This window comes from Phyllostomus discolor, chromosome 9 (genome assembly GCF_004126475.2).
Source record: "Phyllostomus discolor isolate MPI-MPIP mPhyDis1 chromosome 9, mPhyDis1.pri.v3, whole genome shotgun sequence".
NCBI lineage: Eukaryota > Metazoa > Chordata > Mammalia > Chiroptera > Phyllostomidae > Phyllostomus > Phyllostomus discolor.
The window spans coordinates 19,353,322-19,370,202 of record NC_040911.2 but is presented as its reverse complement, the minus strand read 5'-3'; the positions used below and the strand labels follow the sequence as shown (position 1 = coordinate 19,370,202).

The 16,881-nt window shown below is 37.1% G+C and overlaps 1 protein-coding gene across 7 annotated transcripts in view; it reads right to left on the bottom strand.

Moving 5' to 3' along the window:
* The window catches only part of PIAS2 (protein inhibitor of activated STAT 2), a 76,831-nt gene that overhangs the window by 21,650 nt on the left and 38,300 nt on the right, over positions 1-16,881 (bottom strand). For all 7 annotated transcript variants that reach the window (XM_036010244.1, XM_028523768.2, XM_036010247.1 and 4 more), the window contains exons 4-11: positions 14,859-14,909; positions 14,635-14,725; positions 13,833-13,967; positions 11,236-11,341; positions 9,598-9,671; positions 6,629-6,789; positions 4,975-5,108; positions 1,303-1,474 (exon numbers count right to left, since the gene is read on the bottom strand). In XM_036010244.1, coding sequence (XP_035866137.1) covers positions 1,303-1,474; positions 4,975-5,108; positions 6,629-6,789; positions 9,598-9,671; positions 11,236-11,341; positions 13,833-13,967; positions 14,635-14,725; positions 14,859-14,909 — 924 coding nt within the window. The remainder of the gene's footprint in view (positions 1-1,302; positions 1,475-4,974; positions 5,109-6,628; positions 6,790-9,597; positions 9,672-11,235; positions 11,342-13,832; positions 13,968-14,634; positions 14,726-14,858; positions 14,910-16,881) is intronic.

The window sequence follows — 16,881 nt, the reverse complement described above, 5'->3', positions numbered from 1 at the left end:
TCTATTCGAATAAACTTCAGAATTTTATTTTTTAATTTAACATTTAAATTATGGAAGTGCCTGAAAGGAGAAATAAATGATCAGTATTCTAGAAAAACCTCACTTGAAATCTTCTTACTTTCTGTTCCACTGAAAGCAAACTAACAAACAAACAGCATTCTGATTAAATGGGTAAAAAATATGCACCCTTACTGCAATGTGTAAATCGTATCTATAAACGGAAGCCTTTTAATAGTGAAGGCAGCACAAAAGGCTTAACTCTCCTGGTTACAAAAGTAAATATAAGTCAAGAATGCTGCGAAAACACACTGAGAATACAATTCCAGCTCTATTAAAAAGTCAAGAACAGGCAAACTACAGAGATGAAAAGAAGACAGTGGCTGCCTAGATCTGGGGTGTAAATGGGGACTAACTGCAAATGCACGGAGAGAAGTTGACTGGGTGTTGTGCACAGTCTGCAATTTAACTGTGGTGATGACAGTACAACTCTATGAAGTTACTAACTGTGCGACCGCACACTGAAGACGGAAGGATTTTGCTATGTAATAAAGTATACCCCGATAAAGCCATTAGGAAAAAATACGTGCACTGGGAGGCCAAAAGACCACACTGAAGAATGTGTCATGGGATGTCAAGAGAACTCTCTGCCACTTTCTTTCAGGTTTCAAAATCTTTAAGAAACACCTACTGCTAAATACTCAAACCTGTCACTTACAGGTCTGTAATGGCTCCTGCCAGATGAATCATAAAGAATACATACTAGAAGGCATTTAACTTGCCCCCATTTTGCCCTGGAGAGGGTAAGAAGGAAAGGCAATCTTTACTAGAAACTGCCACGTGACTAACACTGGGGCTGAGCTCTTTCATTATGCTATTGAAACCTGAAAATAATCTCATGAGGTAGGCATTTTTTAATCCCATTTCAGAGAACAAAAAAAGGAAGCTCGGGCAACTTGAGTATTTCATCTAACATTACAGGAAGATTAAGCAACAGTCTCAAAATTGGAAACCACATCTGTAGGATTCTTAATTCCACACTCCATTACACTAGACTTCTTCCTGCTGGTCTGTGATGCCAAATTTGCTCCTTATATGAAATACTTACACATGAGGAGATTTCAACTCCCACTTTCCAGAGATGGGAATATTTTCTTTATCAAAATATGGGAAATCTTTCAACTGAACTGAAGACAAATTAAAATAGCCTTCTATGATTATGCAACTCTCAAAGAGACATTTATAAATCTATCCCAATAACAGTTTTAAGTGTAATAAACAATAGTGAACTATAAATTAACAAACCCTTTGGTTGGGCTGCTTTGTGTTTCTGACATAAAGATGCACTTCCTTTTGGCAGGAGGGTCTTCCTCTTCATCGGAAGAGCTTTCTATTGTTAGGTCAATAACGTCCACTTTCTTTTTGCTTGCCTCATTGGCGACAGTCACTGAACAAGGCTTACTGAGGACACTTGGACCTGCATGTATAGGGAACAGAGGAAAAAAAAGGGAAAAAACTCAAAGGTGTGACACAGACTCTAGCCATAGGGGTGTTAACTGTGTAGCATGTCTGGGAGAACACACAGTAATAAAGCCATATACCCTGTCCTATGGAAAGAGACCAACTCCCTAACTCCAGACATCTGTCTGTAAAACAACTACTCACCTGAGGAGACAGGATGAGCTCTGTGCCTTGACAGAGAGCCAAGAGCATCCTTCACACATGTTCTTAGTTATCGCTCTGGTACTACCCTTGGATTTGCACATGTCCTGCTGCTCACTCTGTCTCTGCAAGCAAGCAGTCACTTTACAGACAGATGTCTAGAATTAGAGGGCTAATCTCCAGCCATGAAGAATACGTTGTTCACTGACTGTGAATTCAGGCACATGGTGGGCAGTGTTCAGTCAGAATCAGAAACTTCCATTCTAGCAAAGCAATGGCGCTCATGTCAAAGAATGGATGGGCTCTTCTTCACCATGAGCCAGAACTTGACAAAAATTTTCACCTTGAAAAAAGCCCCCCAAACTTCTCATCTGTTACTCAGATATTTAAAACTTTTCTTATCAATTATCTATTCATCACCTAGGTTCTCTTTTCTGCACACTCTGATAGTCTCATACACTGTATGTTAATTCATTTCACAGAATGCATATTATGCCCTGCCATCTATTTAGTAGCAAATAAATGCTAGTTGGTAATAGAAAAGCAGCAGCAACTAATCGACTAAATCACTATTTTTCCTCAAAGATGAGGGAAACCTTGATCATTCTATCCACAGGTTCCGTAATAATCACAGGAAAATGATAAATATTGACATTAATCCTTTACTTTTCCTCTCTTCTTACTCTGAACAATGGTTATGCATTACACTGTTACAACATCAAAGACAGTCAGCACAGACCTCAAATGCAGTGAGTAGACTATGTCAGATAAAAGGAAACTTTTAGGTTAGCATATAGGTTTCAAACACTCAAACTGCCCTTAGTTTCCCTACTCACTGTGGACAGGTGCAGGAATTGAAGGCTGAATATACATCCTAAGTAACCAAGGCAATGGTAAAATGCCTTCGCGCTTTTGTTAGCCACCCACCTGTGACCATCGCCCTCTACCGTCCGTTAATGGATGAAGTAGCCTCCCTAACCACACTTCTACCTGGGGTTCCCTCGACAGGTACTCTAAAAACAATTCTGAAAAACAGTTCATACACATGTCATTTATAACTTTATTTTGTTACAAACACCATATATTAAAACAATTTAGATGATTATTTCATTTACTTTTATATGAAAAATCTTTATGAAAAGGCTGATTATGACTTCCAGCCAAGGAGACATACTCTGCCTCCTTGCACAACCAAAAGAAGGGCAACAACAATTTGAAAACAAAAAAACCACCAGTGCTGACAGAAAACTGAACTGTATGGAAGTCCCACAACCAAGGAGTTAAAGTAGACACATTCATCCAGACAGGCAGAAAAAGCAGAGTCGGGGAGCCAGGACAGAGAGGGCACATGGCAAGGGCAGCTGGCAGACCCAGGGCATGGGGTGGCAGTGGGCAAACCCAGCGAGGCAGTGGATTGTGGATGGGCATGGCATGCAAGGCGGCTGGCAGGTCCAGTGGCCCCACATTTGCTCGCATATAAACTAGGCAAAACTGGGGAACAAGACGGACCGTGCAACCCAGGGTCCCAGTGTGGGGAAATAAAGCCTCAAAACACCAATTGAAAACACCTGTGGGGGTTGAGGTGCCGGGAGAAACTCCCAGCCTCACAGAGAGTTCGTTGGGGAAACCCACAGGGTCCTAGAACGTACACAAGCCCACCCACCCAGGAATTAGTACCAGAAGGGCCCAGTTTGCTTGGGGGAAGCAGGGGAAGTGACTGAAATATGGCAGAGACTGGAGCAAGCGCCACTGTTCCCTCTCGGACCCCTCCCCTACAAATAGCATCATAACCCAGCAACTGGGTTACCCCGCCTGGGTGAAAATGTTCAGGCTCTGCCCCCTACTACATAACAGGTGCATCAAGACAAAAAAAATACAAACAAACAAACCAAAAAAAACGGCCCAAATGAAAGAAGAGATCGAAGCTCCAGAAAAAATACGACTAAGTGACGAACAGAGCACCAACCTACCAGATGCACAGTTCAAAACACTAGTTATCAGAATGTTCACAGAATTGGTTAAATTTGGTCACAAATTAGATGAAAAATGAAGGCTACATTAAGTAAAATAAAGGAAAATGTACAGGGAGCCAACAGTGATGGGAAGGAAACTGGGACTCAAATCAATGGAGTGGACCAGAAAGAAGAAAGAAACATCCAATCAGAAAAGAAAGAAGAAACAAGAGATTCAAAAAAATGAGGAGAGACTTTGGAACCTCCAGGACATCTTTAAATGTTCCAACATCCGAATTATAGGGGTACCAGAAGGAGAAGAGGAAGAGCAACAAGTGGAAAAGTTATTTGAAAAAATAATAAAGGAGAACTTCCCCATTTTGGCTAAGGAAATAGACTTCCAGGAAGTCCAGAGAGTCCCAAAGAAGTTGGACCCAAAGAGAAACACACCAAGGCACATCATAAGTACCTTACCCAAGATTAAAATGAAGGAGAGAATCCTAGAAGCAGCAAGACAAAAGGAGACAGTTACCTACAAAGGAGTTCCCATTAAGACTGTCAGCTGATTTCTCAAAAGAGACCTTGCAGGCAAGAAGGGGCTGGAAAGAAGTATTTCAAGTCATGAAAGGCAAGGACCTACATCCAAAATTGCTCTATCCAGCAAAGCTTTCCTTTAGAATGGAAGGGCAGATAAAATGCTTCTCAGATAAGGTTAAGTTACAGGAGTTCATCATCACCAAGCCCTTATTATATGAAATGTTAAAGGGACTTATTTAGGAAAAAGATAAAAAACATGTACAGTAAAATGACAACAAACTCATAATAATTAACAACCACACCTAAAACAAAAACAAACTAGGCAAACTACTAGAACAGGAACAGAACCATAGAAATGGAGATCACATGGAGGGTTATCAACAGGGGAGTGGGAGGAGCAGAGAGGGGGAAAAGGTACAGAGAATACGTAGCATAGATGGTAGGTAGAAAATAGAGGGAGGGTAAGAACAGTATGGGAAATGTTCTACCAAAGAACTTATATGCATGACCTATGGAGATCAACTAAAGGGGGGGAATATGGGTGGGAGAGGGGGCAGGGGAGTGAAGGGGGGAAATGGGACAACTGTAATAGCATAATCAATAAAATATATATTTTAAAAAGACTGATTATAAGATGATGTAAACTTTGGCACATTTCTTAAGGAAAGAATAAAAATCAGTTGGGGGAATTACATATGTAACAGATGATCAAAAGATAAAGCGAGCAAACTGAGCTCCACACGTAGGTCTAGCGGCCAACGTTAACAGTGAAGACAATGCTGTGCGAGTTTTACTGCTTTGCTCTCTGGCGCCATTCTGCACATACTTTCTATTTTTGTGCACGGCTGGCTGGATACTTTCATAGCTTCTTTCTTCGGTCTCATTGGACACCAAGAGCCATCTTCTTGGAATTTGATCTCATCCACATCAGAACAGTCATTGAGAATTTCCATAAAAAGCCTATAAAGCAATCAAGTACATAAATGTCATTAGTGGCTTTGTTCAAAGGGGAAACTGTAACAAAGAAATACTACCTACCTCGGAGACAAAAGCGATGATATCTGACTTGAGTTGTGTTTCTTTTGGCATTTAAATACTTCAGACTTTAGGACAAGTAGTATACCCCCTTCCTCCTAGATTTTAGATCTTCAATGGGCAATAAAAAAGTGAACTGACTTACTGGGTCATCTAAAAAATAATGGCTAAACAGAAATAGACACCAGGAGCCTCCCAACAGAGATTGGCAGTAAAGGGCAACCTTGAACACAACACATAAAATATACATAAGCAAACAAAATGTTGTTATAAAAATTCTATACGATTATCAAGGAAAAAGGTTCATAGGGGTGTGGAATAAAAGAATAAACAGAGGTATGTCTCAATAAATTTAAAATAACTCAGCATACAAGTTATATACAGTGTTTCTTGTATCTTATCTTCATCAATAAATGTCTCTATTTTTTATATTATATGGCTGGACACCTTCTGGACAGAGTTCATATATTAAGAAGAAATGTGATAAAACAAATATGGGAGAATCTTAACAACTGACCACCTCAGTCAAAGTTCCATAGGACACTCTTTGTGCAACTTCTCTGTAAGTTCACAATCATTTCAAAATAAGTTTAAAAGATTTAAAAAGTAAAAATCCAATAAAGTTAAAGTTTAATATTGAGAAAAGTGAAAGACTCAGTCACTCTTCATTGCTTCATTCGTCTAACTGTAATACTCTTTTAAAACATAAAAAAATTGTTGTACAAGTATCTTTAAAGATCTAGGATATATTTCACTCTATACTGAGTGAAAATCGTAAGCACATACAGGTCATATAAAGTGTGATTTCAATCTTTTTAATACATCAGTAACAGAAATAAATCATAGGATGGGATGCTCATGATTTTAATCTTTTCATTAACTGTATTTCCTAAATCTTATACTTCTAGTACATATATATCATGCAATTTTTATAAAGTATATTTTAAAAAGGGTATCTCATTTATTAATAATTACTTATATCATTTTCCTTAATTCTCAGACATGTAGTATGATATGAAAGATAATGCTTAAGTGTTCGGACTCCGGAGTCAGAAAAACCTGGGTGTGCATCCCAGTTCTGAACTTACCAGCTACGTGACATAATTCTATCTACCCTATCACCTGCTCTGTCTGCATTTTTGCAGAAACCCTAGTTGCTCTTCACAAAGTTCTAGCAAAATAACATCACAAAGTAGACCATCCCCCCTTTCGTACAAGCTGTGAAAGAAGATTTTGGGAAGCAAAAAGAAAAGGAAACTACTCTCCCTCTTGCCCCCAACACAAATAAAGATAAAACTTCCACTAACCACAGTTTAAAAATAAGGCTGAGTATAATTAAGTATAAAGCAGAAAACACAAACATCTGGACTTTATGCTACAGGACATTTTGTATGAGGCTGTAATGAATGGAGACAAAGCTACTATTTATGTTGGCACATACTTACCCATCTAAAATTAGACTTTCATAGGCAGCTTTCTTGTCACATACAGGACAAATCCAGGTGGGCTTCTTCTCATTCATTTGCAGATAAAGAGCAGCATCGAAACACTGCAGATGTGTACAAGTCACTGCTCGGCATGGGATTGTCAGCCTCATTTTCCCTAACTACGAGCAGGAAAGAGCACAAGCGAGACCACTTCAGAAAGGAGAACAAAACCTCAGAGGGAAGTCAGTCAATAAAGTCTGAAGAAATCATACAAGAAGACCAAAATGGAAAAAAATTCAAACCAGAATTTATTTCCATCAAGATTGTTGTATGTTTTATTAGTATTCACTGGTTGCCCTATAATTTTTAAAAGATCATTTCATTTTTTGAAAATAGGTAACATGTAAATTCACAGGTAGGGAGAGATCCATATACAATGAAAACACGTCTCCTTCTCACCTGTTCCCCTATTTAGAAAAGAGAACAACTGTGACCCATCTCTTCCACATCCTCTCATAGATGTTCTATGCATACTCAAGTGCGTGTTCTAAAAATCATTTTCACACAAATGGCAGCATACAACACACACAAATTTGAACCTTCTGTCACATAATATAACTTGGCGTTTGTTCCACATATATCAGTACAATAAAAGCTACCACCACATGAAGATACCATAACTGATAAGAAGGATATGACATGATGGATCAGAATGTAAGCTTGAAGGTTTGCAGAAAGCTGGAGTAGAGAAGGTCCTGGGTCCAAACACATGCCCATAAGGCCTCTGCCCCCTCCCCCCATCAGGGCAGTAATGTCCTCCATTGCTGGAACTACAGACCTTATTCTCTCTGGGTTTTATAACTATAGGTTTGCAATTTCTAAGCAATCCCAATTTCATGTAATTCTCTCCCTTTTCAATAAAGGTAAGTTATTTCAGTTAATGATTAAAAAAGAAAGCTTCAGAAGAAAGATATACACAAACACTGCTTTCCAGGGTGGTGGAACAGTGGACATGTAATCAGGGACTTTTTATGTTAGCCCAAAGGGACAATGCGGTATAGTGTTAAGAGAGCCAGAATGATGTCAGAAGACCAAAATGTTTGTCCTTGTTCTCCTAGTTACTACTGTGTGACCTGGGTTACCCAATCGTTCAGTCTCTGTTCCTCATCTGCAAACTGAAAACAACTCCCACACACATTTTGCTAAGGCAGTTAAACAAGGAGCACCTAACAGGAACTTGACAAATTATTCCTTTCTCTAAAATAATTCTTTCTCCATTAAAAAAAAAAAGTACGGGGGGGGGGCAAAAGTAGGCTTACAGTTGTTTGTATGGAAAATGATACATTAATAATACAAGAATAAACTGTGTTTTGCATCCTCACAAACAAGTATAAACCTACTTTTGCCCCACTCTGCTTATTTCTCACAATGGTGACTGATCACCAAATGTCCCCTATACTACATTACAAATTCCTGATTCCAAATAAAGTCCCTTTCATACAGGCAGGTCCCCTCCAACAGTACTGATTTTAAAGAAGCCTCCACCCACTATTCCTGCCCTTTCCCATCTCTCCTTTCGTACTTCAATAGCACAACTATATGTGGTAAGTCCTGTCTTCTGATTTTTCATGTGAGTTTGTTTTCTCTCTCAAACTAGACTAGTAACTTTCTAAAAACTTTTCATCAAGTCTCCAGTATTTTCTCTGACAATTAGCTCAGTACCAAGCACACACGAGGATCTAACTTGCTGACTAATTCTCCCCATAGTCCCTATATTAAGAGATATAAAATAAAAACTACTGTGCAATTTAGAAGTACATTACAAATGAATTAAGGCATCTCTTGCTCTGACTGGTGTGGCTCACTGGGTTGGATGTCACCCCCAAAACCAAAAGGTGGCTGCCGATTCAATTCCTGGTCAGGGCGCATGCCCAGATGGTGAGCCAGGTCCTCAGGCAACCAATCAATGTTTCTTTCACACATCAATGTTTCTCTCCCTCTCTTTCTCCCTCCCTTCTCCGTTCTCTAAAAATAAATTAATACAATCTTAAAAAAAAAAGACATTTCATACACTCACACATTCTACCTCAATTAAAGCAGAACCATCAATTAGCATTTTATTAGGTCCTAGCAATTTTATTTTGATAAAAGGAGCAACTTTCTCTATATCCTTATTATTAGCTGTAGTTTATTTACAGCATTAACTATAACACATTATTCTGAACCTAAAGTTCTCTTTCCTCTTCAATATTACTGGGTTGGCCAAGAAGACTGTTCAGTTTTTTCCATAAAAGACACATTTTTCATGTTCACTAATAAGGTTATTGATCTGGATATCTGGAGTATGTCAGCTATCTCTCACATGGTATAATGTTGATTGTTCTCACTGTCTTGATTTGATTGCTATCAACTTCAGCTGGTCTACCCACCATAAAGCATTGTCTGTGAGAAATTTCCAGTGTGCAACTTCACAAACCAGTTTTGACACATTCGATCAGTCACAGGACTCTTCCATACACTAAACAAATCTATCTTCATGTTTCAGTGGTGTTTTTTACCTTTGTTGAAAAAATAAAGCATAATATGCTAAGAAGTTGCATATTTCCTTCTATCTTCAATATTAAAATGGTTACACAAAAATTCACCAATTTTGATTAAGTTTTAAAAAATGAACGCTGATTTGACAGCTGTCACAATACAACCTAACGAAGTTGTTTCAAATGACATCAAAGACAACTAAGCGCTACTAGAGCCATCTTATGGGGGAAGAAACCAACTTTTTGACCAACCCAGTAATATCCTTTCAGGGCTATTCTTTGGTCACTGCCTTTCTTTGGAATTATAATGCTTAATCATGAAGATTCCTCAAGTGGAAAAATGACGAAATTTAAGAATTCTATCAAAGTCATTATCACACTTTCTTTTCTAGGAAAAGTATTAAGTTATAAATAGTAAAACATCCCAGAACATTTTGTTGCTTTACTTACAGGGCACATCAAGGATACCCGAAGGCTAGTTGTAGCAATTTCACTATCAGGATCTGCAGTAAGTTTTTCTTTAACTTTAAAAAAAGAAAAAATAATAATACACGTTTTTAAAATTAATTGTGACATGTGAACAGAGTTATAGAAATATATATCATCTTAAAGTTTCTCAAACAGTTTGAACAGAACAAACTACAAAAACAAAAAAAAATAAACAAAACGTTAAGTATTAATGTATTGAAAACACAATCATACTTCCAGTATTAGGTTAAAGAATTCCAAACTTACAAACTCTGTATCACATATTTAATTGAAATTTTAAACTAAAGTTGCAGGTAAGAAGAGTTTCTAAACAGGAAACTATTTAAGATTTAAAAACAAAACAATTAGGAAAAGAACTTGGAAAATAGCAGTTACTCTAAGCTTCAATGCTATTTTAACACACATTCACGACAGTTTTTATTAGGAAGTACTGGTTGGTTGCAACAATTTCTAAGTTTGTAAACAGAGAGATAAAATAGTCTTATACTTCCTTTGACAACTAAAAAATAATATGGATGTGATAATGTGCCTGTGATTTCATTCACCAGATAACTGCATATGGAAACTAATAAATACATGCATTCCCTTTGGATGCCTAATTCTCAAAACCATTGTAGGGAGAACGGGACTGGAACCGGACACAGTGGAATGGGGCAAGAAAAAGTAGGAAAGCACTTCCTTAACTTCAAGAGCTTCCAGGTTTAGGCAAGAAGATCAATAATGTGCTGCCTGAGGAGATTAGAAATGGTCTGAGTTAGAAAAAACAAAATACCATTTCAAAAGCCCTACTTGGCTCCCCTTTCAACCTTTCTTCCTTTCTGGTTCATTCAGTGGTATGGGAGGTAATCAGGGGAAGAACATTTTCTTTTTCAGAAAAATGTCTTGTTTAATTAAATTTAGCTACTGAAGTATTTACAGTTTGAGTAAGGCATTTTTCTCTACCTATTATTGTACATTATAAAAGAAAGAACAAAATAAAACATCTCAGAAGGCAAATACTATTGGTGGACATCAACTTAACTTTAGCAAAAAGAAAGAGTTTTTTATTGTTTAGAATTTTTTTAGCCCTGGCTGGCAGAGCTCAGTGGATTGAGCGCGGGCTGCGAACCAAAGCATCGCAGGTTCGATTTCCAGTCAGGGCACATGCCTCGGTTGCAGGGCACGGCCCCCAGCAACCTCTCTCTCCCTCCCTCCCTCCCTCCCCTCTCTAAAAAATAAATAAAATCTTAAAAAAAAAATTTTTTTAAATGTACATCCTATTAAACACTGGAAGTTTTGAAAACTTGCATTCCTATTCTCAAGCCAATGTATATAGATCAATACTCAAAACTACCATAAACCTGATGTTTATTTAAGTAAGTTCTCATAAGAAGGCCCCAAATGAGACTAGTTGGGACTTGAAATTGATCCTCTTCAGAGTAGTTTCTAAGAGAAGGGTTCTTCCAATATATACGGCTATGTTCTTAAGAGAATTTTTAATTCAATATTCATTTTAGGTTTCTAATAATTATCCTTAAATTCTTCCTATATTGATACATATATGTGAGGCTTTTTTTCATTAAAGCATCTCATATGCTCAGTCTTACAAACATTACTTACTTAGTGCTCTGGAATGATCAGGGTTTCTAATACCTTTCATTTTTAATCTCTGTAATAACATGGCTGATGTGAGCTGTCGTACAAGATATACAGACATGGAGTAATTCTACAAAGAAAGATAATCTGTATTAAAAATGAGAGATAATAGTCCATTTACATAAAATACTTGTCTAAGAACCTCTGGTTTCTAAACATAACATTCAAAATAAGTTCCATAGGAAGGTCAGTGACTGCTAAGGGAACAAAATCAACTCAGTTCCTTTAGGAAAGATAGCTCAATCATATTAAAGGTATTTCTCACTCACTACTTTAAAACATCCATGTGAAAGATAACATAGCTTAGATCAGTAGCTTTCAAACTGTTTTCTAATTTAGCAAAATTGCTATCCTAGGAACCATCGTGGTATGAATGAGAATGTACCTACCCTTCCATGCCAATTTCTGATTAAACTGTTGTTTTTATGTAATAAGCTTTTTACAGTATTTTCATTGAAAAATGGGTTCCACTACAGAACATTCAACATCAGTGGTCTGAATTAACACTTCAAATCCAGAGTTCTGATTCTGGCATAAGAGATCACTTATTTTATGACCTTGAACAATCACTTAAATAAACCCCAAATCAACTTTCTTTTGAAAGAAACTGACAAATTAACTCCTGTTTTGAAATGGACATTTTACTAGGAAAGGGGTACCTACTGCAGTATGTAAGACACGTGAAGAAATGATAAAAAACAACCAAAACGACAAGGCTGGAACATAAGCATACAGTCCCAAACCTCTTCGATCTGGCACAAAGGAACCTTCATCAGCTATTTATAGAGCTATAAAGGGGTGACATATAATTTTATACCAAAATGCTAACATCTTACCATTTCGTTAAATATACAAATTCAATCAATTCTATAATAAGCAGACCCTGGCCAGGTAGCTCAGTTGGTTAGAGCATCATTCGCATACATCAAGGTAGCAGGTTCAATCCCCGGTCAGGGCACATACAAGAATCAACCAATGAATGTATAAAAAAGTGGAATAACAAATTGATGTCTCTCTCTCTCCCTCCCCACCCCTTCCGCCCTCTCTCTAAAATCAATAAATTAAAACAAAAATGTTTAACTCTACAATAAAATACTTTTAAGTAGTTGCCAAACCAATTATTTTAAATGTCCTGAAAGTCTTTTTTAAATCTGAATATGCAAATTAGTGTGTGGATTTAAGTCAATTAATTATTTTAATTACAAGGAAAAATACTATTCCCATTGTGTGGCAAAGAGAAAAAAGCTACCAGGTCTTCAATGTCTACAATTATTTACTCAAAAATCAGAAACTTAATAAATTTTCAAAAATATATACTGTTCTGTTCAAACTCCTCTCACTAAGCTTTAAAGCATTAATCCCTACTCATTTAATGTCCCTCACATTTTACATAAAACCCATTGTCAAGACTTTACTCATTCTTTATACTAAGTAGGCCTCATGGATATAAGCAACTTTGCCAAAATCAAACAATGACCAACTTGGCACTAAACCAAGATTTTCTGAATCCTTTACCACTGCAATGATTTACCACTGCACATTCGGTTCATGCAAATGGAAAATATTAGAAATCAGTGCCCTAGGACGGTAAGTTATAGTAAAAATTCAAAAATGAGAGCTCAAAACAATCACTAAAGAGAATAATATCTTTATAGTCCAAAAATTAATACAAAAATACTGTACTTTATGTCTAAGTTCTGTAATTACACTGGTTCTAAAACAAAAATATTCTTGCTACAAATGTATTGACTCAACTTCTCTATCCATGAAATGGAAAATAGTATTTTTTTCTCTTATAAAATAGCAACACTAAAGTTTATGTTCAGAAATTAACTGAAATTTTTGTCATTCTATTATTTCAGTTATATAAACAAGTAGTTTTTAAAAAAATTTTTTTGGTTCTTTGTGTTTTATATAATCTTTATTATATTTTTTCCATTGCTATTTAGTTCCCTTATACCTCCCCCCCCAAGCAAATGAACAAAAGTTCTAATCTAAAAATCCCTTGTACTAACCAGTACCTCATACCTGAGATCATGCACTTTAAGAATCAGCAGAAAACCAGTTCATCAACCAAAAGGTTAGAGGAAATGATACAATTCTAAGTAAATGCTCTCAGGAGATGCCCACATGTTATCTAAGGTATCAGCTATTTATATAAATGTTGGAACAGATTACTTCTCATCACAACATGATTTAGCTATTTTTCCCAAAGCTAAATAAAGTTTCTTTTTTCCTATTCATAAATACATAACATCACCCCAACTTTCCAGTTTCTTAACATGCTATTTAAACACAATTATGATTAAATCATGCACTACCTTAAGAAATATTGTAATTATACTTATTTCTCAGGAAAGTCAAGAGATGATACTCAGGAAACCTTAAAGTTTTTAATCTTAAGAATCTCCACACCTCCACCCCTGAACTGGAGATTACTGCTTTTTAGAAATTACAGTCAGAAAACAAAACAAACTGGAGCTAGTAGCCTAAGAAAAAACAGGAATAAATCAACTCCTAGTGGGATTCCTTTCATGCTGCCCGGAGGACAGAATCTTTACCTTTCCGATTTCTGATGCCCAGGAAATGGAAATCTGATTTGGCACAGCTGAAGATAACCTCACTAAAGACGTAATATTCAAAGGGCGTCCAGGGCGCTTCTGTTCAATCCCGTTTTTAGGTGGTGGTGCATAGCCCTACAACCATAAGAAAGAAGTTAGATTTAATTCTCTGTAGACAATTAAGTATTTCCTCCAAAACAGATACAGGATCTTGTCTAATTTCAGTTACACTGATTTCTGACAAAAGTTACTACTACTTTAATACTACTTTTAATACTACTACTTTAATACCAACAGATTTACTTTTTTGCTTTATATTATTAAAAATTTTCATAAACAAAAGCAGAGAGAACAGTAAGTACTCACCACCTGGCTTCAATAATTAACATGCTGCTAACTGTGCTTTGGTCACTTCTGGCCCCACCATCAGCTCACACCCAAATACATACCTCACACACTTTTGGCTTTGCCCCCAAGTATTCAGATGCAAGTTCTAGATATGCCATTTGACTCAGAGATACCTTTATAGCTTTTTTTATTAAGACCTTTAAAAACTATCACAACTTTACAAAATTAACCCTAATTTTTAAAAATTTTCTAATTTATAAGTTTATATTCCAGTTTCCCAACTCCCTCAAAGATGTCTTTTAAGTTTTTACTATTGAAAAATTTCAAACATATACAAAAAGACAGAAAAGTGTAATGAGCTCCCATATACCCATCATCTAACCAATAATTCATTTACTCACAACCAGTCTTTACCTCCCCGACCCCACCTCCTGGTGAATAAAAAGCAACTTACAGGCAAAGGAAAGAGCTTCCCATTTACTTTTATACATAGACTATTGGGATAGTTATCCTCTTGAGGGCAACTGGTCTCTGCCAAGCAAAGTCTGCATTACAGAAGGAAAAAGCAAGTATTCTTAAACAGTATACTCAAACATGATTATATATTTACAAATTCCTGACTATATGCACAGAGTTATTAGCAAGTGGTATTAAAGCAACAGAAAATTTCAAACTCACCTCAGCTGAACTTGAACTGTATAATCTCTCCTACCACCCGGCAAAAAATCCCTGTTGAAAAGAGAAAGAAATCGGGTTAAGAAAGCACAATGAGAATTCACAGGAACACTCTTGCCAAAAAACAAGCAAAACACAAACAAACAAACAAAAACCTCACAACAAAAAAAACCCAACCTTAGTATTTTTATTCTTAGTTCTTAAAAGATGAACACTAGCATACCAATAGCACAAGCCTTAATCAAGACACTGAGGTGATAACCCTCATTTAACATTTAATCATGTCTTTATGGTAGTAACTTTAGGGTATTTTCACTTCACAGAAACTTTCACAATGCATTATGCATCCCAATACACAACAGAATTGGTTAGCAGGAAGAGGAGCCCCCTAGGTTCTAAAAGAGACTAATAAATTAGTTTGCTTATAAGTGGTTCTCAATCTTGGCTAAGAATTCTAATCACTTGCTAATTTTTTTAAATACAAAGGCCCACTGAGCAGATATTCCTATTGGTGTGGGGTACAGTCTGACCACCAATAGTTTCTACAGCTACTCGGGTGAATCTAACATGGAACCAGGATAAAGAACTGGTGCCTGGAGTCTCAATATCTCTACACCAGCGATTTTCAACTGGGTGCCACAAGAATTTCTAATACATGCAATATCTGACGATTCGAGTCAATATCTGATGATACAAGTCAGGGGCACTGACCTCTTTTCCCTTAGATTGTCAAATTAAAAAATGACAATAGCCACAATAGCCGTCCGTGGTGAATGCCCTGTCTTGAACCATAAATATATAGATCATACAACAGGTGCATCTTACTGATCATTTGCATAATAAGGTTGCATCTGATTGGTTAATTCTTGGTGCCAGAAACCCTTATATACAAGTACAGGCCCTGATGTTTTAAGTCACTTTGGAGCAAAAAAGGTAGGTAACTTATTTTTTTGGAAATCAATCAAAATTATACCTATCTTTTTTTAGTAAAATTGGCAAAAAATGTATTTTTTCAGTGTGCTGCATAATTTTAGTAATGAGTTTATGTGTGCCACGAGATGAAAAGGGTTGACAAGTGCTACTCTATACCACGGCAAATTCATAATTACATATCCAATTAAGGACACAGAACCTCTTAGAATTTCTACACGAGAACCTAACAGAGTCCCCTATAAAATATCTTTGGCAGTGACACCTTCCATATCCTTGCCATTCAAAATGGAATCCACAAGTTACTCTTTGGAAGCTTGCTAGAAATGCAGAATCTCAGGCCCCACTCCAGATCTACAAAATTAAAATATGCATTTCAACAAGATCCCCAGGTGGCACCTATGAACAATTTAAGTAGTAATGTCCTCAGCCATTACCATAAGTCTTGGACTTTTCAGAGACAGTATCATTAGAGATTAGTCATCTTGCTCTGGCTGGGCCATTCTCACGGTTTCCAGTTCTCTACGTTCACTGGGAGGCAGGAAAGCACAATAGGGACCAGCTTGAGTTCTACAGCCTCACACTATGTGACCTTGGACAAATTACTTAACCTTTTTCTTTTTAAAGATTTTATTTATTTTTAGACAGAGGGGAAGGGAGGGAGAAAGAGAGGGAGAGAAACATCAATGTGTGGTTGCCTCTCATGCACCCCCTCACTGGGGACCTCGGCCCACAACCCAGGCATGTGCCCCAACTGAGAATCAAACCAACAACCCTTTGGCCTGAAGGCCTGTGCTCAATCCACTGAGCCACACGAGCCAGGGCCTTTCTCTTAAAAAAAAAATATATATGTGTGTGTGTGTATATATGTATATGTGTGTGTGTATATATATACACACATATTTACTTTTAGAGAGGGGGAAGGGAAGGGAAGGGAAGGGAAGGGAAGGGAAGGGAAGGGAAGGGAAGGGAAGGGAAGGGAAGGAGGAAGAGAAGGAGAGAAATATTGAGCTGTGGCTCTTGTACACACTTTGACCCAGGACTGAATCTGAGATCCGGGCAGGTGCCCTGACTGGAAATCGAACAGGCAAACTTT